This window comes from Astyanax mexicanus, chromosome 6, assembly GCF_023375975.1.
Source record: "Astyanax mexicanus isolate ESR-SI-001 chromosome 6, AstMex3_surface, whole genome shotgun sequence".
Taxonomy (NCBI): Eukaryota; Metazoa; Chordata; class Actinopteri; order Characiformes; family Acestrorhamphidae; genus Astyanax; species Astyanax mexicanus.
In genome coordinates this window covers 24,028,934-24,056,573 of record NC_064413.1, presented here as the reverse complement: position 1 = coordinate 24,056,573, position 27,640 = coordinate 24,028,934, and the positions used below count along the sequence as shown (strand labels likewise).

General features: G+C 36.8%; 2 protein-coding genes across 2 annotated transcripts in view; both read right to left on the bottom strand.

Annotated features, from left to right (window-relative positions):
* Positions 1-1,917: 1,917 nt before the first annotated feature.
* Positions 1,918-5,470, bottom strand: crygn2 (crystallin, gamma N2). Its single transcript, XM_007231996.4, has 4 exons — positions 5,368-5,470; positions 3,723-3,971; positions 3,368-3,513; positions 1,918-2,196 (listed from the first exon to the last, which is right to left on the bottom strand). The coding sequence occupies exons 1-4, from the start codon at positions 5,386-5,388 to the stop codon at positions 2,061-2,063; spliced, it is 552 nt and encodes a 183-aa protein (XP_007232058.1). The 5' UTR covers positions 5,389-5,470; the 3' UTR covers positions 1,918-2,060.
* Positions 5,471-8,863: 3,393 nt separating this feature from the next.
* rheb (Ras homolog, mTORC1 binding) overlaps positions 8,864-27,640 on the bottom strand; it is a 35,384-nt gene continuing 16,607 nt past the window's right edge. The window contains exons 3-8 of the mRNA XM_049480709.1: positions 27,347-27,414; positions 26,860-26,942; positions 22,388-22,444; positions 21,995-22,042; positions 13,825-13,906; positions 8,864-9,803 (exon numbers count right to left, since the gene is read on the bottom strand). Coding sequence (XP_049336666.1) covers positions 9,711-9,803; positions 13,825-13,906; positions 21,995-22,042; positions 22,388-22,444; positions 26,860-26,942; positions 27,347-27,414 — 431 coding nt within the window. The 3' untranslated portion in view covers positions 8,864-9,710. The remainder of the gene's footprint in view (positions 9,804-13,824; positions 13,907-21,994; positions 22,043-22,387; positions 22,445-26,859; positions 26,943-27,346; positions 27,415-27,640) is intronic.

The following is a 27,640-nucleotide window of genomic DNA, read 5'->3' as shown; positions in this document are numbered from 1 at the left end:
CACTTTAATATATTACACTTTAATACAATATAAAGTAGTCAGTGTACAGCTTGTTTAACAATGTAAATTTTCTGTGTCCTCAAAATAACTCAGCTATTAATGTCTAAGCAAAAGTGGGTACACCCCTAAGTAAAAATAGTAGTTGTCATCTTGGAGGTGAGTTTGGGGTCATTATTGTGTTGGAAAACTGCTATGCTATGCTCTGCTTTAGAACGTCACAGTAACTGTTGGAATTCAGCTCCCCATTGCTGGCATCACGTTTGTAGCCCCAGACCATGATGCTACCACCACCACCATTTGGACACCATCTGAGCCAAACAAGTTTATCTTGATCTTGTTAGACCACAGGCTTATTGTTCCAGTAACCCATGCTCTTGGGCTGCTTGTCTTTTAGCAAACTGTTTGTGGGCTTTCTTGTGCATTAGTTTCAGAAGAGGCTTTGTTCTAGGACAGTGCCATGCAAACAGAGCTGATGCAGTGAGTGGCGTATGGTCGAAGCATTGCAGGCATACCTCCTAATGCTGGCAGCAATAATGTGTCTATTGCTTAAAGCCAACCTCTGGATATTAAACTGTACATGTGGACTACTTTGTTTGATCCTGAGGAGGCTTGTTCTGAGTGGAACCCGTCCGGGAAAAACTGGGAGCAACAATTCTGTTTCTTGCAACTTCAGAGAGTTCTTTTGCTATGAGGTGCCATGTTGAAAATCCAGTGGCCAGTATGAGAGAATTGAACCCAAAAAATCAAATTAAACATCCCCGCTCCCAATTCACACCTGAGACCTTGTGTGATACAAGTCACATGACACTGGGGAGGGAAATTGTCTAATTAGCCACAATTGTTAATTTTCATTTAGGGGTGTAGACATTATCGGCTGTGTGTTAAGTTATTTGAGTACACAGAGAAATTAACTTATACTGTAGCTGCACAATGACTCCTTTACATTGTATCAAAGTGTGATATCTTCAGTGTTGTCCCATGAAAAGGTAAAATAAAATATTTACAAAAAATAAGAGGGTTGTACTCAATTTTGTGAGACTTTTTTTTTAGAACATACTATTATGTGAAGCAGGATTTGTTTCATAATCATTCACCTGATGTGTATTATAATTATCTGACCGTATTTACCTTAAGTGAAGCAGTAGAAATTGTTCCCTCTGATTGGCTGAACTAATTACAAATTACATTATGTATCTTACTAGCAACAGTACTGCTCTGTTTTGAACCCAAGATATCTTGGGTGTTTAGTGTACTTAATTAACTTTTGTATCAATTTAGTTTTCATTTGTCATTACTACAGTTACCAATTAAATATTATATATTAATATTATATATATATATATATATATATATATATATATATATATATATATATATATATATATATATATATATATATACAATATGCTTGTTAATGTCTGGTGATTTGTGGTCTTTGAGCCATTGCTAGGTTGCTTTAGTCAGAATGCTATTATTATACATTATTTGCACTTTTAGAACTCCAAGAACTAACTGTGTTAAAATTGACCATAATTTAACTTTTAAAAAGCTTTAAATGTAGTTAAACTATTTAAATATTGAAAGAGGATAACACCGTCCACTGTTCAGATAATTTAAAAGACATTTCTGTGTGACAAAATGATAGTAACTGTTGAATTACCAATGATATTTGTATAATATGTACACAATTGAACTCTTCTCACGAAACACTGTATATTAACTGTTTCTCAATATTTTTTTTTTTACATAGAAAATAATTTAGGTTTGTTTAAACTTATATTTCTTAAAAAAATAAAATACGAAAAGAACTGATTTTTCCCAAATGGAGAAATGGTCCATATATGGTCATTCATTTGTAGGGCTCAATTGTAAGAATGGGAATTGTAACAGAAACAATAACAGACACAGAGACACGTGTTTCTTAAAATACTGATTGTGTTGTAGAACTTCAGCGTTTATTATTTTACATTGTGTGAATTTAAATAGTCACAGTCTGTAGTCTGGCAAAAAGAGGTATGAATGAAGGGGAGAAAAAGCGGATAAAAAAGTGGGATGGATGTTTAGAAGTAGTTGACGATCCTGCGGATGGACTGGATGTTGGGGTTCTGGGCCTGCCAGTCGTTATGGCAGCAGTAGTTTCCTCTCTCCACGATGTACATACGGCCACGGAAGTTAGGCTCCTCGTACATCACCCAGCTTCAGATGAGAAACACACAGTATTAGAAGTGCACAAGATCACAAACTCCTTAAAATGGTTGATTTAATTAATTAATAATTGAAAAAGGGGTTTCATTAAACAACTGAACAATTATTCTTAAGTCTCTATTAAAATTACCTTAAGCAAACTATAAATCTTGTTCTTTTGTAATGGTTACATCTATATACACTATATAAACATTAAAATGAATGAGTAGTGTTGCACCGAATATTCAGCAGCTGGAAGTGTTTGGCACTTTTGGGCCAAATAATAAAAACAAAAAAAAAAGAATTAATAATTTATACAAAAGAATGCCATTTATTAATGACACGATCAGAACGTAGCCAGCTGGGATCTTAAAAAAAATCTGAGTTTTAAATATAAAAATTCTAGTTTTGCAATCATATTAACGCTATCTAACTTTTTGCAGATGAAAACAAAATGGCAACATGTATGAAAACCTCAAAAAACATGTTCAGTGTTCAAGCAAATTTGGGCATACGTTTCATTTTGTTTGGTTAGGGACAAAAAAAAAGCTAATTTTGGTGCATTTATTAATAACTGTAACTATACATGCTGTTCACAGAATATACGGAAGTATTACAAAATGATCAACTACTCACATATCGTAATTATAGATTTAGTGTTCATTCATGAATTCTCTGCAGTTATGTCTTTTACATTTATAATTAAAAGTTGCTGGTGATTTTGTAGGGTGTAAGGGCTGGTGTAGTTGCCAGGTCATGTGTATATCGTCGTTGTCCTATGAAAAGCAAGGATCTCCATTTTTGTTGATTTTTCGTTTACTACATAATTTAAACACAAACTGTCAATATTAATGTATTAATGTATGTTTTGGAGATGCATGTTTTTCATTAGACAGCGTCGATATGTGGCAGTGTAAAACCTGAAAAGCTTTAGTCAGAGTGCCATTATCGTGCAATAGTGACCCTCCTCTCTGTGTCTGATTTGCCATAATTTTACATACATACATACAATTTTAAATGTTTTAAATGTAGCACAGTTTAACAATGTTAAGACACATAATAATGTGACTTGCTGTTTATAGAATTACGATTATTTTAATATTCGTGAGAAAGTGGATTTAAAAACTGCTGGTGATCCCTAATTATTTACATAATTATCATATTGATTGATTTTTGAACTTACGCTCCATCTCCGTACACCCTGACGGAGTTGACGCAGGTCCTGCCGTATCCACGGCTCTGCAGGAAGGGGCAGTCATCACACATCTCGAAGCACTGGCCTGAGAAGTTGCATCCCTCAAAGAGCTCAATTCTGTAGTGCTCTCCATGCTGTGGGAACATAACAGCACAACTGTTTTGAACAAATTTCAAACACACACTTCTTTCCTTTGTCTTTCTTTCATTTCTTTCATTTTGCATTATCTGTGTCAACGGGTAAATCTTTCATTCTGTCCAAATTAGGAAACTAATTAGAGCAGGCTGTACTCATTGGGCCTCGTGCTGAGGGGAATGTTTGAAAGTCAGTCCAGTTCACTCACCATCCTGATGGGCTTGCAGGAGCCCATATGGTCGTTGTGGGAGTTCCAGCGCTGGAACTCGGGGTACTCTCCACGCTCCAGGATGTACTGCTGACCCCTGAAGTCAGGGTGGTCATAGCAGATCCAGGCTCCGCTCTCCACGCGGATGGAGTTAACCCTGTTCATGAAGCCGCGGTCCTGGAAGTTATCGCAGTCTCCATACACCTCCAGCTTCCTTCCAGTGAAGCATCTTCCCTCATAAAAACATATCTGAGGAAAGATAAACCAGACACAGATAGGAAATTGGATTGGGAATTGGATGTTAGGTTTCCCAGCCAGGAATGGATGAAGTAAAAGGAATAGAAAAGTGTAAAAGCAGTGTAAAAGGACATGTAGGGTAAATGTAATGAGCTGAAAAGTTACAAGTTTTTGATCAACTTAAAATATTGGTGACAATTTACAATAAGGGTACATTAATTAACAGTACATATGACAGAATATCTTTAATCAGCCAGTTATTATTTGTCTCAATATATTATAATTAACATTAAAGAATTAACTCCATTAAAATGTAGTTTTGTTAACTAGTGTTAATTACTCATCAGTTGAGACATTACTTATAAACCATTTAACAGTGTTTATTTAATGTTATTTGTGACCTTTACTGTAAGCTGTAACTGAAATAGTTAATGGCATAATACATTCAATTAAATTTGTGGTGAGGTGGTAAAATTTGATGTATATTTAAATACATTTTAGAACAACTTAAGAATTTAAGATCCGTACATTTTCAGATCCACACATTTAAATCTGTCTACTAGATGTTTCACCTCTGGCCTAAATTTGGCCTAAATAAGTTTTAAATCAAAAACATTTTAAATGTTTTTAAAAAGTTTTCGTGACCTGATTTTTATTTAGATTTTTCAGATCATCACCTTACAAGTTCAAAATACACACAAAAGCATTGTTAATTGTTGTATGTACATTATTACATTAATAACCTCAGGTTCTGTTAAAAGTTGAGTAAAATAAGAACATTTTACTCAACTTTTAACAGAACCTGAAATTATTAATGTAATAATTGACGGGCTTTTTTAGAAAAGAAATTTCTCCGCTAATCAGAATCAGAATCAAAACTCAGAGATAAGTTATTAGAGTAAATGGAAACATAAAGTATATATTGAAACAAATGGATTGACTAAATGCAGAAAGTTTTTTTTTTTAAAGCAGAAGTCCCTAAGATATTTTTTCTTTGATTTGAAAGCAGTAGTATTCCTGAGTTGAGAAGGGTCAAAATAATAAAATATTGGTCTGGTAAATTTGCTGGATGTAATTGTTTTCTAATCTTTTAACAGAATTTCATAAATGAAAAAAAAAGAACAAAACGATGTACTCAAACACATTGCACATGCATTAAAAGTTCTGTTCCACATGTTCTGTGCAATTACACATTCTGACCAGAGAGGTCTCTAAATCCCCAAATCTTCAAATATTCCAGACTGCTGCTTTAAAATTTTAGATCCTCAGTCAATTCCAAATCCAAATTTTCAGCTTTTACAGCAACCAGATGACAAATGGATTTATGAATTGAAGACAGTAAGCTAATGTGATGAGATGTGATGAGATGGGATGTGTGTGTGTGGCCTGACTGGCCTTGGTTGCTTACCTTTCCAGAATACTGCGACATTTTTCCACTGGATACAGTCCAACCTGCCCCACACGTACGTAAGTGTGACAGTGAAAAAGTTGGACACCCCAATATATACGAGCAGTTTGTGCCGGGCAGTATCGCGATGTTTGCCTCACAAAGCCGCTACAATGAAGAGCTTAGGGCTTTTGCTTGCTGGACACTTTCCGTTCACTCCTGGCACTCTGCTGATTCTGGGCTTTGGCTCGCGCAGCAGTACAATAGATTTTGCTTTGCTTGACGTTGTGGGGGCCATTTTGCCTAGGCCACGCTTCTCTTCACAGTGCTGAGGATGAGAGAGTGTGTGTTTCCAATAGGACTCTGCATGTGTTGGGCTCGGTGGGATGGGATGGCTGTTAATATTCCTTATGGCAAGCAGGTGGAGGACCAATGTTTTTTCTTTTTTGTTGTTTAAATATATATAAATATATATTTTGTGAGCTTAAATATATTTATCATTTTTTTTTACTGTTTTCAGATTAAAAAGAGATCATAGCTGTAGAGCTAGATATTCCATGTGTAGCAGTGTGGGGAAACACTTTTTAAGATTTTTTTGTATTAACAACATGGCAAAAAACTCAACACCAATATTAATTTTACAGAGATTACAGAGATTGATATGGAAGCCCATTCCAGACACCTAAAAATATATATAATAATAATAATAATAATAATAATAATAATAATAATAATAATACATTATTATATTAATAATAAATAAATAATAATCCAGCACATTTTTATTATCATTAAATAAACTGCTATTTCAGTATTTTGACATTATATGGAGATAGTGAGTCATTATTTGGAGATAGTGAGTTATTATTTGGAGATACTACTCCAGTCTACCACACCTAACATACAGCATAGTCAGAGCCACAGCCACAGCCACACTCTCCAGCACTACACTAAAATAAAAGTTCAGTGTGTGTTATTACATGAATCTCTTCTCTCCAGAGGTCCGAAGGCTTTTTTTGATATTGTGTAATTTCTCTAAAAGCACCAATATTTCATGATTTGTGAATCCACGCCTGAAACAGTCTTCAATAATAGTATCTATATTGCATCTTGGTCTTACTTGCTTCTGTCTTTGTACAGTCTACTAGTATCTCACAATAGTGAAATAGTATCGCAGAATAATTACTTACTTTCTCAAAATAATGAGATAGCAGTTTACTTAATGAAAAATGTGCTGTATTTATTGTTTTTAGGTGGCGGGAACAGGCTTCCATAAATTCCTGAACTTTTTGACAAGCCATTTAAATTAACAAAGATTATCACTTTTGCACAAACAAAGCTGGAAATGGAATAAACATTCCTACAGTTCCACAATGTCTAGTAGCATAGCTGGTTTAGTGTCTATGGCAGCTAAAAGCAAGCTGTAAGCCTGATAAGTTAAACTTACTTAAATTATTTGAGGAAATCAGTAACTAAACGTTTTTAAGTGATTGTAAGTTACACTAAAAATCTTCAGTTATGCCTAAATTGTAAGTCCATTCATTTTTATTTTTTGTTATATCAATTGCGTTGCAGTAATTCTACTTTTAATCTTCTCATCAGGTGAATAAAAATGATTTAATGATGTATTTAGTCTTCTCTTTGTTTTCATTTCAGTAAAATACAGAGAAAAAAACAGTATAGAACACACTCAACCTAGTTTTATCAGCTCCAAAAATGGTGCTTGTTCTTAAAGCCTACAGCACAGAGACCAATCAGTTAATCATAATATATGATCTACAAGGAAGCCTAGGGTAGAATAACAACACACTGATGGCGAGTGTCAGAAACTGGGGACACACCCATTATGCAAATAGATTGTTCCAGAAGCCAATAGAAAACAAGCTGGCAATGGAAAAAGACTAAACTAAACTCAGTTATTATAAGTTGATTCAACTTTTAGATCTCCATTTGAGTGTATATATTCCCACTAATTTTCATCTAATTCAAAATAGTTGCGTATGGAAATATCCAATTTTACATAAAACAGACTTTCAGTTTAAATTCAAATTAACTGTTGGTTTAAAGTGTAATGAACGTAATAAATGAAAAAAGTTCATTCAGAAATATAAATAATGCTGTTGGTTCTAAATTTAAAAATTACTGTCTGTGGCATTTTTAAGACATTTTAAGATGTATTAAGGCCTGTTTTAAGGATCTGTTTATTAGTTTATAGATGCTTAAATTTAAGGTTCATTATAAAAAAAAAAATAAATTAAATGTTTAGGATAGACAAATACATAGATTTGTTTAATGTAATGGAAGTTTGATATATATTTTCTGGTAGTTACGTTTAAAAAAATTTAACTGACATTTACATTTAAAAATATAAATGAGAAATATGTTTGTAAATCTAAATTTAATAAAGGTATACATTACATTTTTTTATTTAAGTACTTTTAAAACACTGTATAAACACTGTATAAACATACACATTGACAATTTGTGACAATTTGTCCATCATATACATACATATAAGCGAGCAGGTCTCCCGACACTGCACTGATGGTAAATTGTGAATGGTGTGTATTACCTTGAATGCAGGGTTGGGGGAAGGGGGGTGAAAAAAAAGAAAAACAGCGAACTACCTGCTGTGCACTGCATTATGGTGTAGGATTACACGCTCTGAAAGCAAACATGCTGTATCGACTTCCACAGGCGCCTCTATTAGAAGAGAAATCCCACTCACTCTGCATCCTTTATACAGAGCACTGTGATACAGGCTAGCTTTACTGAAAACGCTCTGAAACACGTACTCTTACTCTCTGTTTTATAGACACTGATATTTAAGAAAAGAATATATGTATATATTTAATGTACAATAGATATTTTGAACTTCTCAGTAGTAAAATCTCTAGTTTACTATTAGTTTGCTGAAGCTTCAAATAATTCATAAAAATAATCCATTATAAAAATAAAATATTCTAATTGGGTATGTCAACATAAAAAAAACAGGGATACAAGGCTTTATTGTGACCCTGGTAATCAATAAAAATGCTTCAAAATTAGCTAAAATAAAAAAATATTGTTTTTGACTGAAAGTGCCAAAAGGTTTTCCTTCTTTTTGCATTTGTAAGGGTTTCTGTTTCTGTTCCATTTTAATGTGATTTATCAAACTGCAACATCTTCCTAATCCATTTATCTGAAACATGACATGAATTACAGTTTTTTTTTTTTATCGGAATTTCACAGACCAATTGAAATGCTCCAAAATGATCTGGAATAAATTATTTTTGATAAAAAGAAATTCACTTAAAGTTCTAAAGTTCAGTTTTTTGTTATCCTGTAAAGCAAGCTGACATTTTGGAGATATAAGGTTTTTGTGTGACAGTGATGATATATTTTACCTTACTGTCTGTCACCAGCATTTATCTACCGGTAGTTGAAGGAAAAAAAAATTGTATTTAAGTGAATCCTTGTGCTCTGTAAGAACATCATGTGTTTTATGTATTAAAAAAGTCACAGTGAACAACTCAGGTGTAGTGAAACAAAATGCTGCGTTTAATGATTACAATCAAAAAAGTTAAACATCATTCATTACTGAGGAGAACGAATGCTGGAAACTTTATTGGCCATAATTACTGTTTAAGAAATACAATATACAAATTGATAAGGGTTCGGGAGGAAAGAGGCAGGTAGAAAAGAGATGAAGGGAGCCAGAAGGCAGGGAAGTAAGGCTCGATATTTCACCAGGTTTGGTTTTGTATTGAAGAAGTAGAAGAAGAAGAAGAAGAAGAAGAAGGGATGACCAGACAGGGAACAAGAAAGAAAGAGAGAGAGAGAGAAAGAGAAAACAGAAGGCAGAGAAAGGGGCATGGTGGTATTTATTCCTATAGTGTTATCACTGAGGGCTTCTCTGTATCATCCAAAAGAATATTAAAAAAGAAATATTACACAACTGAAAATAAAATTAAAATGAAATGAAGTATAAAAAAGAAGGTTAAAAAGAAAGAAAAAAAAGTCAACATTTCTATGGAGGAAAACAGGCAGTTAGCCACTTCAAGTAGAGGGATTTCCCAGTGTCCAGTGTTGTGGTAAGGGGTAGGGTGGCTGCAGGAGGGTGGACTCCAGACAGACTATTCTGGTGAACATTTACCATTAGCTGTGCTTTACCTTAACCCGTACTCCCTTAAAGCCCAGTACTAAGCACTGTACATACCCTCATCCTAACCTAGGCCAAAATAACTCTTACACTCTAATATTACACCCTAACCACTGGATTGTTTGACAACTGTTCACCAGAAAGGTCAGTGTGTGTCCTCCGGTGGTCGGGGAAGGCTGTGGGGAGAGGGCATAGGCTGAAGGGAGGGGAAGGGGGGCTGTATCTACATCAGTGAGCAGGATGTCCGCCCTTGGGGGGCTCCACCGTCCATCTTCTCAGCCTCTAAGATTATCCTCTTGAACACTTCGACTGCAGTCTGCAATTAGAGAAGCAAGAGATGCATCAGTTACTCACAGCTGCATTTAATCTGATACATAATCACATTACTACAGTACTACAGTAAAGAAACCATGTGAGCATGTGCAGGAGCACTCCTGCTACAGAGGCAGGAATAAGTGCATTATTAATCCAGGTAAAATCACTTTAGTTAGCTTCGCCCATCATGTCTCATAAGCAACCGCTTTTATTTGCTGTACTGTAACTGACTGCTGTCCAATTTAATTGCAGATTTAATTGTGATGCACTGAAGAAACATGTATAAACAAGATCCACTATGATTTAGAATAACACTTCAAGAATTGCAGACTTATTATTATTCTAATAATAATTCTAAAACTCACACTCACACTGATGAGCCAAAATATGAAGACCACCGAGAACACTGATAACTCATAACTCATAACTGTGGCATGTCAACTTTTTGGATGCATGACAGTTCACAAAGTCGACATAATACAGCTCTAGAAAAAATCAAGAGACCACTTCAGTTTCTGAATCAGTTTCTCCGATTTTAATATTTATAGGTATATGTTTGATTAAAACAAAACATTTCTCCCAAATTCCAAATAAAAATAGTAATTTCAGACCTTAAATAATGCATAAAGTTTTAAGAGTTCAGAAATCAATATTTTTCATGCATCTTGGGATGTTCCTCTCCACCAGTTTTACACACTGCTTTTGGATAACTTAAAAACTAGTTATTTAAAAATGCTCCTTGTTGCTCTTTAGAATAGTGTAACTGCTTAAGGCTTATTGTGGGGTTTTTTATTTTTTTTAATTAATTTTATTCATTATTTTATCCCATTTTCTCCCAATTTACACAGGCAATTACCAACCCACTCATTAGGACTCCCCCTATCACTAGTGATGCCCCAACACACCAGGAGGGTGAAGACTAGCATATGCCTCCTCCGATACATGTGAAGTCAGCCACCGCCTCTTTTTGAACTGTATTGCCAAGAAGTATCACAGCGCGCACGGAGAAAAGCACAGTGACTTGGTTCTGATACATCACCTCACAGATGCCTAGTGCTTAGCGACATCACCCTTTGGAGTGATGTGGGGAGACAGAGCGCCATCTACCCACCCAGAGAGAGCAAGGCCATTTGTGCTCTCTCAGGACTCTGGTAGCCGATGGCAAAGCTACATGAACAGATCTTCTTATCATAGTGGCAGAAATTTAGTCCGCTGGACCATTTGGAGCCCCATTGTGGTCTTATTTTTTTCGTTATATCTTAAAATGACAAAAATATTGTTTATCTTAATATATTATCTAACAATTTTTTTATTCCGACAGGCCTAGCCCAGGCTTATTTTTGTTCCCCAAAAAGGAAAAAAATAAAGTTAATCAGTGCATTTGCCTCAAGGTCACACTTTACAAGCAGTGTGTGTGTCCATGTTTCTTGCATTACTGCAATCCTACCATGAACACTACTGCATTTTCACTCAGAGGACCAGATAAACCTGAACTGTGATATTCAATTAACAGCTTGCACACTTTCTATCTCTCTCTCTGGGCTTTATCAGCTCTCAGAGAAGAGATGCGTGTACAGGATAAGGGTTAGGATCCTCCCTCTTTTCTTCTCTTCCCCTTAAATCTGAGGCAGGATCTAGAGAGCAGTAAGAGAGGCTGGGTACGAGTTTACGTAACAGCTAAAGCCCACAGGGCCAACTGAGGCTCAAGCACTGTCACTCTCGCCTAACTGTAAATATGAAATGTCAGACACTCACTGGAATAAATACAGACAAGCACATAATTCTCTTAGCGCATCTACAAGCACAGAACATTGCTACCGATCTTGCTGATTTGAATCTGATTGGCTGAACCGGATCGGCTCTTGCGCTCGTTAATGATACGGATTCTAAAAACGAGCCTTGAAGAAGCGAAGAAGGATAACAAGCAACCTCCGACTCAGCACTTGTGGTCCCGGTCACGTGTAGTATACGTCCATGCTCTCTCCTTCTTTCCCTCTCCGCTCCTCACACTGCAGTGCATCTCAGCATGCTAATGCATGACCTCATTACCATAGCAACTGCTTAGCAACCAACCCCTGCCCTTCAACCCCATTTCTCTCCACTGACTCAAAGTGCTCACATTCTTCAGAAAGCCATGTTTCACATACAGTGTGAAAAGAACCTTTACGTAGTATTTGAAATACACTCAATGACAAACAGTAAACTGCTGCAAAACTCAGATTGATGCACTTATATCTTAGGCAGGTATGTACAGTTGGACACACATTATATTTGCATTATTTAAAAAATGTTCTGCATTGTAGACTAATACTTGTCATCCAGTCAAATAAAAATAAAATATAAAACATATATTCAGCTTTTTTTAAAACACTTTTTTGTTTTCTAAATTCCATGTGGGCACCTCTTTCTTAGACAAGAGTTTTGCATATCTTGGCTGGATTTTCTCAGTCAGTTTTATGAGGTAGAGTCACCTGGAATGGCTTTCAGTTAACAGCTGTGCTGAACTTATCAAGAGTTATTTTCTTGAGTTCCTTAATGTGCTCAGGAGCATCAAGAGCATTGTGTTGAGAAAAGGTAGAGTTTGTATACAGTGAACAGCTCTGAGTTATGTTCTAAAGAACTACTTAATTAAGTAAATAAAAAAAAATCCTTGAAGAAATAATTCAAGAACTTTGAAAGTATGCTTTAAGTACAGTTGCAAAGACTATTTAATGTTATGATTGAACTGGCTCTCATCAGGACCACCCCAGGAAAGGAAGACCAAGAGTTACCTAGATAAATTACACAGATAAATTCTGTAGAATTACCAGCCTCAGTCTATTGGGTAGAGTTCCTCTTAGTGAAAGATCGCTAGACGAAATGCCTCTTCGACACACTCAAAGACATTATGCTCGGTTGACAGACTTTAAGAGAGAGCGCAAAAATGGACTGAGAGAAGAAAGCAGGAGGATCTTTTCAATGAATTGACTACAATCTCTGTCGTATATCAGCCAGCTACTATATCCTCATTTGAAGTGGTGTTATGGATGAGAAATATGGGCCGCTAAATTCAGATTAGTTTGGGATCCAACAATCAAATTGCTGCCCAGTTGCCAGGTTTATTAAGCAACCAAATCAAGCTTTTGTGTGTCCAGCTGTAGCACCAGCATCAGCAACATACGAGTGTGCAGGATCTACAGACCTGGTTGCAACATCTGAGTAAAATGTGCTGCAGAATGAGATATGGAACCTGTATGCCTCTATGCCCAACCATATCTCATCTTGTTTCCAGGCTAGAGGTGGTCCACCACCCTTCAATAGTACATTTTCCTCGATAAAATGACCCATTTACTCTAATATTGTATTCTTTTACATGTGTTATAATGACATTCACGCATATATGTTATAAATAAGTTTCACTTGATTCCAACAACTCAATGTTCAATGTTCGCTCTTTTTCAATGAGATGATGATCTTGATCTCTCTGATGTACCTTTGATCTATACTGAGATTAGCAATTCTCACACAGATTCTCCTATTCCCTGTGGAAACCCAGACACTTCAGAAGTGCAGCAGGCTAGACTAGACTGAACATGCTGGGTGAGAGACGGCTGTATGGAGACAGATCCAGGAACTTGGAGTACATCACTTGCTTCGACTTCCTGAGCCCCAGTGTACTGATGCTATTTGCTCAGTTATACATGAAGGAGGACTGACTGCTGGGTCAACAGGGAAAAAAGGTTTTAGGCATGAAACTTGGCCCAATATGCCATTTCGGATGAATTTTAATGCTTGCACCATCACTGCGGGAATGCACTGTCCCCCTTCCTCTATCCGGAGTTTCCTTGAGTCTCAAAAACTTCAGCTTCAAAACTTTTAAAAACTGACAAATTGAGTTCATTCAAAGAGGGCGAGCCCTGCTAGGGAGCATTCCACAAGAAAGGCATGATTAGAAAGTACCAGGACACAGTGTGTATGGCAGTATGAGTGTGTGTGTTAGTGGAAGGATAATAAAGTTGGACGTGAAGGAGACAGCTCGTTACCTGGTTCTCTTTCGCAGAGGACTCCATGAATGCTGCGTTCCACGATTCAGCCAGCGCTTTGCCTTCTTCACAACTGATGACGCTGATAGAGAGACAGAGAGAGAGAGAGAGAGAGAGAGAGAGAGAGACAGAGAGAGAGAGAGAGAGAGGAATGCACAGGAGGTTACAGTATGTGACAGACTAATCATCATCTGATAAAGCAGCATATTAGCAGTAGAGGCCGACCGATCGATCGGCCAGCCGATTTAATCGGCCGATTTTTGTTATTTTTTTATCAATCGGCATCGGCCGATTTTCTTATTTGGCCGCGCCGATTTTAATCCGGCACATCTGCGGGCAGCTACTTGGAACGCAGAGCAAGGTTTCAAGAGTGAGCAAGACTTTCAACGGGTAAGGCATCCATTTTTACAATCCAGTGTCCCAAAGTCTATATTTTCTCTCATGATTAGTAATCTGTGATGTTGCTTCATTTACTGAAAAAGAATAGAATTTCAACTGCATGTTGTAGCATTTCTCTCCAAACGAAACTATGCTTAGCGTTGATGGCAGGAGTGCATTTGGAATGCGCCCTGACTATGCAAGGCAAGCCCTATCTATAAGCTCTAGTATAAAATAACTGACGTCTCTTCTTCAGAAACGAAAATTTCAGAAAAATAACAAAAAATAACAAACGAAAATAAACCCAAAATGTTGACAAAAATATAATCTAACGAATTTCAAAAAAATAAAACGAAATTCTCCACACAACCAAAGAAAATTACTAAAACTTGTAATACTGAAAAAAGCGGAAAAACGCGTCTAACGGACTAACGGACCACGAGTGCCGCGCGCTCGGCACAACAACTCCCGCTGTACAACTCCGCTGTACAACAGCGCTTATAAATAAATTAAACACAAAAATGAGGGTATTCTATCAGTAATTTCAGTTCGTTTTAGTTAGTTTTATAAACACAAAATACAGTTCGAGATAGTTATGTTTTTCCTTTTAATTACCGTTTTTATTAGATTCAGTTAACACAAATGTTTTTCACTTTCAATTTTCGCTATTTCGTTCGCTTTAGTGAACAATAATAATTGGTTACTTAGCAACGTTGTAATTATCACACCAGAGCTTTATATAAAATAAAAATAGGAGCCTGATTTCGGGTCGGTCCTCAGGTCAGGTGGGATTCGGGCAGAGAATCTAAGCTCTAAAATAGAAAGCAGCACAAAAACCGGAGCAGCTAAAAAGAGCTTAACGTCCTTAATTCGGAACTTGGGTTGTCCACGGCAATCACTGAATTGATTAGAGCACGCAAATCGTCACAATTGTGCCTCACTTCACCACGCCAAACCACAGGCACAGCGGCCAGAAGCTCAAGTTCACCGGACAGAGGAGGGGTTAACCAGGGCAAAGCGAAATAAAAAAAAAAGTTCATAGAGCTGCTAAAGTAACGTGCAGTAACGGGGTGTCGGAAATGGTAACGGCGTTATAGTTACAGTCATAGTAATTAGTTAGATTACTCGTTACTGAAAAAAAGTAACGGCGTTAGTAACGCCGTTAGTTTTAACGCCGTTACTCCCAACACTGTATATAAATAAGCTTTATTGTAAACGAATTAATAAAACAAATAGTTTCTAAAATAATGGAGTTAAAATAAAACATCTCTTTTTCCTTCACTACAAACAGACATTAAATCATGCCGCCTCCTGCTGTTCTGCTGTAAAACTCACCCGTTTAAAGCGGTTTGCGCTGTTAGATATTAAATGAAACGATGAGCAGAATTTTCTGTTTTGTCGGGTTCTACTTTAGAACCCCCTCCAGACTTTTCTGATAAAAGCTCATTTTATCCTGAACCTATAAAGTCCGCGCTCTTCAGCTTTCTCAACTCATTTTCCGCTCACGCACCGAACCTCCAGTACAGCTGATGAGACGCGTTTCTCTGGCTAAGGAGCTCATTTGAAGAAGAAAAAAAAACAGATAAAGCTATATTTAAATTACAGCACCTGTCTGTTTTTGCATTATTTATAATTTTATTCTTAATTTAAACGTCACCCATTTTTGTAAAATAATAGCTGCAGCCCTAATGTGAACATTTTATAACATTGTCCTCCCATGTCCATTCGTTTTCAACTGCATGGAGTTGAAGAAGAAATGAGCTTTGCCGTTTTGGAGTAACTATCTAAAGTTGTCACATTATGGAAGTCTTCTTGCACTCTGTTAAACATATTAAAATGAATAATTAATAGACTAACAGACTGCAACAAGTCATACATTTGTTAATTAGTAGGCCCCTACAGTAAATTTTATATAATAGCCAACATAATATTTCTACTATAAACATGAATATATAGTGTATATAGAACATATGTTATATAATGAATAAAATAAAATGTTATGGATAATACAATCTAAATAAAATTAATATTTTTTTATTAACATATAGTGATATAGTAACATTAAAGTCACTATAAAATGCTAACCTTATTTTCAATAAATTGTGTGAAGTTTACAACTGTTGTGCCTCCTCTTACTAGTATGATTTTAAGCATGCCAAATAAATATAATACGATAGCATATCGGCCCTAAAAATCGGCAGGTCACATCGGCCATCGGCTGACTCTGACCACTAATGATCGGTATCGGCATCGGCCTTAGAAAAACCCATATCGGTCGGTCTCTAATTAGCAGGGCCTGTAACTAAGGGAATAACAAGTTATTGCTATGCATATTAATGTAGCACAATGCAGGCTTTCAATACATTGCATAAATTCATTAGAGCAGACTTGTTGTCTAATACAGTCATCAAATGCAAAAATACGTTTTATATTTATCTGTTTACTTTAATGGCCGTGTAAGAGTGAGATAATTAAATATAATAACATCACAGCCTGTTGCTACTGCTGGTATATAGTTTTAATTATTTTTCTTCTTCTTTATATATATATATATATATATATATAGCATTATTTTAACTAAATACTCCCTCACTGATTAAATAATTCCATGTAATAACCATTTTAAGTTTTAAATGACCATAAAAGATCATATTTTCAGTTGCTGGGTCTTCCAAAAAGACAATGACCTGAAGCATACATCAAAAGTTGGTCAAAACCTTTTCGAAAGACACCAAAGTCAAAGTTTTGTAGTTGCCCTCTCAAAACCCTGAGCTCAATCCTATCGAGAATCTGTGGAGGGAGCACGAGGTTCGGGTCCATGCTCGGAAACCAAGCATTTTGCATAATTTTGAACAATTTGCCACATGGGCTAAAATCCTTCAGGAGACATGTGCCAACTTGGTGGGAAACTACCAGAATAGATTGTTGTCAGTTTTGAATCAGAAAGGCTACACTATTGACTATTAGTTGTCAGTGGGCTAATCCTTATGACCATTTAATTTTTCATTTGCTTTTTTCTTGTTTTAGTGAAGCAAACTAATACATTTTTTTCATTTGACCTTGTGCAGACATTTTCTGTTCTTATGAACACAAGAAGGTTATGGCCCATATAATTGGACGGATAATGGTTTTATATTATTTCTAGAAAGGTAATATTTTGACCTTAACTTTATGTAGTTCAGTCATAGTCAATTAAACAGTAGTAAAACAAAAATGAAGTGATTATAAGTAAAGTAATGTATATTACTATAATCACCCCATTGTTAATAATCTTTATTGCTAATGCTTCGTTTTCATATCTCAGCACTAGGTTCTACAATAAAGCAATATTTTTGGATCCCACACAATGAGGCTGGATGACCTTTAATGAACTAGCCTCTGTAGTACAGAAACCCCACACTACAGCATGCTGGATTGCAGTGAGGCAGCAGCTTTAGAGAGCCCCTGCGGTCATTCCGCAGTCCCCTCTTCATTACTTCCCCTGCTGGAGGGACTGCAGATTGGACAGCAGATAAAGCTGAACGTGCCACTCTATATGTGTACTGCTTTATGTGGCCTATCGACAAAACTCTAATGGAGCTATTGATTCAGTAAGACAGTAGAGAACATGCACATACACACAAAATACACACACAGACGCTGGCACACGCACACACACACTCCCACTGCAGTCAATGTGGACACTGAGCAGGTTCAGAACACACTGTTCACTGTACATTTTAGAACGCCCATCACAGAGCCCTGAGTAAATAACACAATGTGAGATTATAGGAAATGCAGAGCAGAGTACATGTCTGAGGTACAGGCATGGCTGAAATTCTGGCACCTCTGACAATTTTCTAGAAAATGAAGTATTTCACCCAGAAAACTGTTGCAGTTACACATATTTTATTACCGGTATACACAACCGTCCACGTCTAGGGAGGTTAGCTACAGAGCCGTGGGTTGTAAACATCTTGATTATGTTGCGTGCCGAGGACAAAGAAACAAAAGATTTTTGAAAATTGTTGATATTTTTTCACAATTTTGGTTCTCAAGTCCTCAGTCAGTCTCTTCTCCTCTTTTTTGTGCTGTACCACAACACACACACACACAAAAAAATAAACATGTGTATAACAAAATATGTGTACCGCAATCATTTCTGAGTGAAGTCTGGGTGAAAATTCTGTAATCGTTAAGAAAAAACTTTTTCTAGAATTGGTTTGTTACAATAATAGTTTCTTAAATGTTTTTCTTTCTGTATAAAGAATGCTAAAATCTGCAACACAATTATGTCATAATCAAACATTATTACAGTATGACTTAGTAAGTAACTCAACCATACAAAACAAGATCAGATATCAGGTAATAAACTTAATAAAATATTTTTTTGATAGCACAGTTAACAGTCAGTAAAGAGCCATAGAACGATCGATCGATAGATAGATAGATAGATAGATATTCTATAAAGATATATCTTTTATAGATATATCATATACTTTTTTTGTCCATGATCTTTTTGCTAAAAAGAATAAGTGGATCGATATAGTCACATGATCAGACTGTCAAACACAGGAAATAGACAGCAAAACAGAGACATCTACTATAAATGTGCTCTAATGGTGGATTTAAATTCTGACTGTAGGAACGCTGAGGTGGATGTGCTGACTGCATCAGTCTCTCTTCTCCTGCATAAAACAGCCAGAGATCAATACTGTACAGCCCAGAAACTCCTCCATCTACCGCTCTTATTACACACACAAGCTCAAAGCCTAATCAGAGCATACAGCTCCCTACTGCTGAGCGAGATAGAAACCGAGGAGAGAGAGAGTGTGACAGAGGATGTGTGTCTGCATGTGTGAGGAGCAGAATGAAAATGAGGACTTAGACCAGAAATAATTTAAGTGGGAATCACAAGTAATTTAGCCCAGAGCCAGGCTGTGTGTGAGGATTTTATTGCAACGAGGCTTTTGGTTTTCAGCACAGAAAAGGAAAAGAATAGGTGTGAAGAATTCAGACACAGGGCAGACTGTCTCCACTTTAATGAGGGGGAATTTTCACCCATCACTTCATATCCTGTGGAACAGTGTGGAGGGCCAACCCCCAGCTATTCTATTTCCTGTTTATCCTCTTTGTTGTAGTAGATGATTTTTGGAATTTACCTCTTTAGTAGACTCCTAGCTCAGACACAATGGTGAGACCCTTTGGAGACACAATAAAAGTGACTCTGTGCAAATATTTTCTAAATGCTTTTTCCTGATGCCGATTCCCACCACAATCAGTTCAGTAACAGAGCAGTGCCGTATTTTTCGCACTATGAGGTGCAATTAAAATCTTTTAACTTTACCAAAACTCATCAGTGTGCCTTATATTCCAGTATGTATAAATTTTACCAGTCTGTTATTAAGGAGCAGTATAGTCACTCCACAGAAATACAGCGGTATACAGGAGTTTCAGTGAAGTTTCTCTAGTACTGAGCAGTGCTAGCCAGGGTTAACAGCAGGCTAAAGGTCTATTAGCATTAGGCGTTTACCACACTAAACACTAGCTCTGTTCAGAGGTAAGTATATTGGACTATAGCATGCTGCTAACCCCAGCTAGCACTGCTGAGGCAGTATTAGCTGCTAGCCGCTAAGCGCTAGCTCTTTCAACGTTCAGGAGGGGTAGGTCAGGCTGTAGCCTGCACATTTACAATGTTAAAACAAGCTACGTGGGACGAACTGCTAGGAAATATCGCCCTGACTTTTAGGAACACCCTGACTTTCAGGGTTCCTCAGTGTAGCACTGTCGGGTGGCATAAGCGCTAACCGGTAGTGCTAGTGGCTAATGCTAATGCTCCAGCCTTAGTGGAAATCTTTAAATTAAAGCTTACTGTACACAAGCGCTTCACTCACCTGAATTAACAGTTTTCAGAAGAGAAATCTGTGTAGATTAACATCCAGCGCTTGTTTCTTTAAAATAAACTTTTTTTTTGTTTACTTAGCTTAGCACAGGACATGACAATAGGGTATTACAAATGTTAATTCATCTTTTATTGGAATAACTGTTTTTACTATGCAGGCATGGCTTTCTACTAGATATTTTGGAAAATTGCCTTAAGGGTCTAATTGCATTCAGTTGACAAAGGCATTAGTGAGGTCAGGATTTTGAAGATGATCATCACCTCACTTCACCTCATCTCCAATTTAAAAGGAATTAACCCATTCCTACACTAGTGAAGATGGGAGAAGGCAATAGGTTCATTTTAATCTGTTCCAGAGTGTCCAATTCTATTGTAAGTACTCAAAAGGGACTAGACACCCTGTATGCATTTGCACATCTGTGTCAGCAATGGGTGCAGAGTAAGTAAATGTTGCAATATCTTACAAGGATATCTTATTAGTACAGAAATACAGTGATTTTTCGACAGAAAATGTAAGAACGTGCTTAAAAATTACATAAAAATCTAATTTTATGTTACATTTTACCCTGCACTGTTGGTGCCCTGCACCCCTCAACAACATAAACGTTACTATAAAAGATAACAATTCACCATCAGCCAACAACAACAGTCACAGCGTGTTCCCTGTGTGTTCTGGGAGCTGATGCTGGGACTCAGTCTGACCTATTTATGAGCACAGGAGCATCAGACATCTCCTCCTCTCTCCCCCAACTACATACCTCTATACGTACGGTACAGGCCAAAAGTTTGGACACACCTTCTCCTGTCCAATGTGTTTTCTTTATTTTCCTGACTTTTTACATTGTAGATTCTCACTGAAGGCATCAAAACTATGAATGAACACATGTGGAGTTTTATGTACTTAACAAAAATGACCGGGCCTCCACAGTCACCGGACCTGAACCCAATCCAGATGGTTTGGGGTGAGCTGGACCGCAGAGTGAAGAAGGCAAAAGGGCCAACAAGTGCTAAATACCTCTGGGAACTCCTTCAAGACATTTCAAATGGAAAACCATTTCAGGTGAGCACCTCTTGAAGCTCATTAAGAGAATGCCAAGAGTGTGCAAAGCAGTAATCAGAGAAATGGGTGGCTATTTTAAAGAAAGTAGAATATATATATATATATATATATATATATATATATATATATTTTTATTTATTTCACATTTTTTGTTAAGTACATAAAACTCCACAAGTGTTCATTCATAGTTCTGATGCCTTCAGTGAGAATCTACAATGTAAATAGTCATGAAAATAAAAAAAACGCACTGAAAAAGAGAAGGTGTGTCCAAACTTTTGGCCTGTACTGTACATCACAGATGACGATAAACTGTGACATCATGCAGATGACAAACTGCAAAACCAAAACTGTGAAACCCTGAGCTCATATAGTATATATTTAAACACAATTATTATTTTTGTTTTATTCCTGTACAAAAATACAGAAAGCTAATTTTCAATAAACCTGTTAGAATTCAAATGAAATCATGTGAATTGTATCTATCACACTTTAAAAGCTTACCATTACAACTTGCCCTTTATTCAGTTTAATAAATTCTCAATGACACTCCTTAGACCAATGTATATATAAAAGTCATATAAAAATCCAATGATGGCTCTATATAATACTTTTTTATTGGAAATGTAACTTTGCCAAATGTAAGTTGTTATACTCTAGAAGGCTAATTATAAAAAAGAGCTGATGGTGTTTTAATGTATGATTCACATTCACAGTTCCTTTATATGAGGAAAATGATGGCACCGATTCAACTATTAGTATCAGATGGGTTGAATATAAAGGGGGAATAAAAAGAACAGAATAAACCAATTCAATCTTATAGAAATATGATTCAGCTTAAGCATAACACTTACCGCTCCATGTGTAGATCTTTTTTATTTCCCACCAGCATTATAGGTACTCTAGAGAAGAAGAGATAAAGAAGTGATGATAACCAATCTCCATAATGTATTCACTGTATTATATTATTATTTTCATTCACTGTTCACTCTATATAAGCGATATTTTGGCCTGTCATAATGATTTATTTTTGTTTGGATGCTATGCTGTTCCAGAAATGACTGCAATAAACACTATTTTAGTCATCTTAAGACCATGTAATTCCACTGATATAATGACAATAAAACACTCTTTTAAAGAACAATGGATTGCTTTTTTTTACCTTTATTCAGACATTGCAATCAGAAATCAAAAATATGTTAAATAACATGCAGTAAGTAGAACGTAACCAACAAGGTAATACTTACTGTACTTTACCCACCATATCCAACAATTTTTCATGAATAACTTTTACTACTTCAAAACTGTGAGAGGAAAAAAAAGAAGAACATGAGTTGGCAGTGTGAATAATCAGGCAAGCCCCACATTAATACTAAAACAGTAGACACTATTAATTGAGCTTGTGATCACAAGGTCATCAGTAGCTGCCTGCTACAGAGAAAACTCTTGAATTACTTATTCTTACTTCTTGAAACACTCAAATCCACACCAACCAAACCACACACACACACACACACAAAGATATTCATACTATCAGCGACTGCAAAAAAAAAAAAAAAAAAAAAAAAAAAAAAATCAATGTTCTACCCCATAGCGTGTTGTGAGATTTAAAGATATGCTTGCCAATGCAGTAATTGTCATAAAAGTATAACCTTGTGTGGGTCAAAACTGGATACACACTATCAGTCAATAAATTACAGCATATTCTGTAAACTGCTACTATAAGCAGGTTTTCTATGTAGCACAGTATCTCATAGGGGTGTAACGATACAGAAAATAGACAATTCGGTTCACACCTTGTTACAGACCCCACAGTTTGGTACGTTTTCAGTACGTTTGGTGGAAAAAAAATAAAGAGGCTGGGTATTTTGTATAGCCTCACCTTTATTAACTTCATAATAACAATAGAACTTCATTATAATCATGTTTTGTTTTGTGGGATGAAATGCTTTATTAAATGCTTAAAACCAGGGTTCTCTGCTACTGTCATTATGAGAGGCTCCATCTTTTGGATCTTGTTGGGACAAACAAACACTGAGCCTGATTGTGGTGCTTTATTAAAAACAAAAACAACAGCATTACTTTAATTGATTAAACTACAAATATATTTTCCTAAAAATATTACTGGATGCATTTAAGGGTTTTTTCATAGTATTTAGAGAAATATCAGCATTAGACTGTCAAAATTAAATTATATAAGTGGTGTCAGTCACTTAAACATGAATTAAAACCATGATTTTTTTTTTATTGTGAGGGGACAGTAATAAAAGTGTAGTGTGATTTAGGTCTGGCAGATTAGATTACAAGACACATTACGAGCGCCTAACCCTGTGTTCATTCATTTTCATTGATTTTCTATGGCAGTGCAGCGATGGTGTAAGGACTGTTTGCATGATCTGTGTTTCTGTGCTCTCTGCTTGTGTGCTTCAACTTCCAGTCAGAACTAAACGTTTGTGCGTATCTCCCATAGTAGTCATTAAATAATTTAGGAAATTACCAGAAACGACTAGCTCTATGGATGGTCTAGCCAATTCCAAAGCTCATCTTGAAATAGTTCTGCACTCTTCTCCCTAAACCGTCTGGTATGTTTGCACTCCTAGATGTTCGATTAATGTTGTTGGGGTGACACAGACATTTCAGCACTTGTTTAAATGGGCCATATCTGTAAACATCTGTAAAGTGGACTGTTCTAAAAGTATAGATTTAGCTTGTTTTGATGGCACTTCTATTAATGGTCGCCTACTTCATTTAAAATGTTCTTGTAGCAGACAACTGCTATGTGTATAGCTGCAGTGGATGGAAACACAACTTTTTTCACACTTTTTAGATAACTGTTTAGCATAATTTACGCAATAAGATTATTAGAGATGGAACAATCTATTGACACCTGTAATTTGAGGGATCTACACAGAGTTGGCTTGGCATCTACATGGCATTAATGGTGCATCAAGCCCTGTCCTTGATCGGTATCAGCGATCAGTTGATTGAGCTAAAAGATGATCAAGGATCGGACATCAGCCCCAAAACACTGAGAAGTCCATCTGCAATATTATGAATCAGAATTATATATGTATGTACAAATACTGAAATATTTTGAATGGCCTTGTAATTCCCACATCTGTGCATCTCTACTTCTATTGCTGAGATGTGGTTCTGGTGATGGACATTCAAAATGACTGAGTTAACACATAAAAGCACATCAAAAGCAGAGAGTTCAGCAATTTAAGGACCTCTTTTGACAAGGTTCTTCAGATGTTATAAACATCAAGTGGTTCCGCATGTCAGAAAGTAACATCACACAGCAGGGGGTAGTTAGTCACAATTCAGTGGAGACAATTTAGGCAATTTATTTGTCGTTATATGAATCGTCCCCACGGAGGTAAATGGCAACCTTTCCGCATTAATGACCATCGAGCAGCTCTCATTAGGAGTAACTCAGAACAGAACTGTTCAAAGTAAATGGAGGTCTGGCTCAAATAAATGGTCTCCACTGGGGTAAGTTCCTGTTGAATATTTCTCCAGAGAAAACTAGGACTTCCCCAAAAAGCCCATGGGACCATAGGACAGTGTCATGTGACTCGTCACTGTAAAGAGTGGAGTTGCTGCCCTTTTTGCACAGACCTGAGACATGGACTTTATGTATGTTCCTTTTGCCTAAATCATTAGCACCCATGCCACTGTCTCCATTTAAAGAAATAATAGAAATAATGGCATGAGCAGTTTACAACTTTAAGTTTAAACAGCTTCTGAATAATTATGATGCTTCACTGACTGAAGCATCGAGTGTAAGATCGAGTGTAAGATGTGCACGTGTGTTTTGGTTTTCTTTTTGTTCCCCCGTGTCTCTCTCTCTCTCTCTCTCTCTCTCTGTGTGTAGGTTATGTTAATGGAGAAAGGTGATTGGCTGAGCACCAATGAAGATCCTCCTCCAGCTTGGCTGCATCTGCCAATCACACTCTGCACTGAGACAGGAAGAGGCGGGCCTTACAGTGTAAGAGGAGCCTGAGAGGAGCCGCATGGCACACAGCAGCATGGAACGGTGTGAGTGCGTCCGAGGTGGCAGATACAAACGCTGGTTGTGAGAGTGAGAGTGGTTTAAGAGTGTGTGCATCTGAGTGAGTGTGTTTGCTGCCCAGTTAATGTTGAGGTAGTCCTGTTGAACAGTTGTGCTGTGAGTTTGTTCATTCTGATCCTGTGTAGATCCTTTGTTGCACTCTAGTCCAATTGTGCTGAGTTTATTGATTCTGATCCTATGTATACTTAAATCTACACTCTAGCTCTTAAATCTAAACTTTGGTAACAACTCACATTGTTTGAGCACACTAATTATTGTACCTCACTTCTGTTTGTCTACTGTGTGGACAGGTAAGATGGGCGCCCTACATTTACACACACGCAGGAGCACTTTTGTTTAAACACACTAGGTTAGGGGCGGGTGCTACTTCTGTATTTTGGTTAGTTTAGTTTTTGGTTAGGCAGTTTAGTTTGGTTTTATTATTTTCTTTTCGTTAGCACCGTCCTTTAGTCCACCTTTAGACATTACAGTTTCTGTTGATTTATTTTCTCTTTAAGATACACTTTCTAGTTTTGTTATCAACATACTTAATTGCTTTATTCTCTTTATATTCAGTTTATTCACTTATTTCCTGATCCATTGTATATTTGTATTTATACTTTGACTTTTGTAATAAATTTCCTTTTGTTTTACCGCCAATTGTTGTCCTCCCACTTCCTCCTCATCACATGCATTATTGTTACTCCTCCTCACCCCTAGACAAAAGGGGAGGAGCATAACACTGGAAAAGGGAGAAGAGCATCTTTATCAGCACTACTCTGGGTTAGGAATGTCTGTACTAGGTAACTCTGTTGAAGCGAGGAGGACAACACTGGCAATAACTGTGTAAATCTGCAAGACCAGAGCTATCGTATTATTATCATACATTTTAATGCCGGTTCTGTATCTCTTAGCTTGTCCAGAAATGCATGTGTACCGCATGTCCTGCAGGGATCACGCAAAATACACTCCTTGACTACAGGAGCCTAGGAGAAAGAAATACCAAATCCTGCATAAGCTACTTGGTAGTGTCTTTAAAACTAAAGATTATAGCCCTTCAATGTGTCTTTGTATGCTTTGTTTAGAATTAAACATGTAGTTTTTTGTTACTGTGCCTTTAAGAGAGATGCACAATATATGAACTGTGTATAGTTTATATGTGTATAGTGTATATGTGTGTAATAAACAGAGCTAAACTGCCGTAGGTGGATAGCTTAGGTCCAGATTTTACAGATTATATGAAATGGGCAATGATTTAATACTATAAATATGCTTTCTTCAAACTCATTTTAATGGGTAAAGGGCTATGCCAGTTTTATTTTTTTTTATTATCTGTGCCCTTTAAAGAAAATAGCCCAAGCTCTACTGTTTATCAGCAGCATTATGACCTTGCCAGCAACTGTTTCTTCAAGGAGAAGCAGGGCAGTCACATAACCACATAACTGACATGTATATTAATATGATAAAAATTATGTTTTATTCATAAATGTCACTATGATGCCAATATTAATGTCAATAGCAATCACCGGCTCACAAAAGAAGAGAGGCCCCCACAAGGAATCTACATCCAAAGAGATGAATATGACGTCCTCTGTGTATGACACCAGGGTTAAACCTCTCATGCGATGGTTAATAGCTGAGAGGAGAAAACACAAGTCAACTTACCTTTTATTTGAGGTGACTGAATAGACCAAAATGTAACCATTGATATCTATGGAATAGGTCTGAGGGAAAATGGAGTATTCATCCTGAGGAGGAAGAAAAAAAAGGGGCACTGATTAACAGTTATTTTACTTCATCATATAGGGTCAGTGCATGACATCAGTCAGCTGACTGTCAGAGTTCATCAGTTCAAGGCCTCGCTGTGATAGTTAGTGTCTGCCCGTGCACTGCGCTGCCCTTTCATACAGCCATGCTGGTCTTGCTTACGGCAGCGCATCCCAACTCACTCAGCCGTGTGACTTCTATTTCCAGCTCATCCACCCCTGCTTTGATTGAATTTGAACCCATGTCAATTGGTGGGCAACATAATGGGATTCTTGGGCCACATATCTAAATCTGTTACTCTGTGTGTGTGCGTGCGCACACTGTACACTCTGTGTGTGTGAGAGACAGCCTGTGTGGAAAATACTGGGTCAATACACTTTCTTACCTGCCCTGCTGTGTCGACCAGCTGCAGATGGTACTCTTGGCCATTGACTGTGATCATTTTAGTAAATGCTGCAGAGGAGAGAAAAAAAAAAAAAAACAATACGGGTTGAGATGGAGAGAGTGAATGAGTGGCCTGGTCCATCTGCAGAATGCAGAAAGAATCAATACAAGATCAAATGCTGAGGTGAAAAAAAAAAGAAAAAGAAGAAGTAGCAGAAAACAGTATGAATCTAACAGTCTCTTGAACATGCTCTATAAAAATGAAGCCTGCACTGATTGCCTTGTTCCAGCGACC

Bases quoted from the DNA above. Each gene is read 5' to 3' on its own strand.
- crygn2 (XM_007231996.4), bottom strand. From the start codon at position 5,388: ATGTCGCAGTATTCTGGAAAG. The intron at 3,972-5,367 runs GTAAGCAACCAA...ATCTTTCCTCAG, and splicing joins TGTCGCAGTATTCTGGAAAG to ATATGTTTTTATGAGGGAAG. The intron at 3,514-3,722 runs GTGAGTGAACTG...ATGTTCCCACAG, and splicing joins CCTGCAAGCCCATCAGGATG to CATGGAGAGCACTACAGAAT.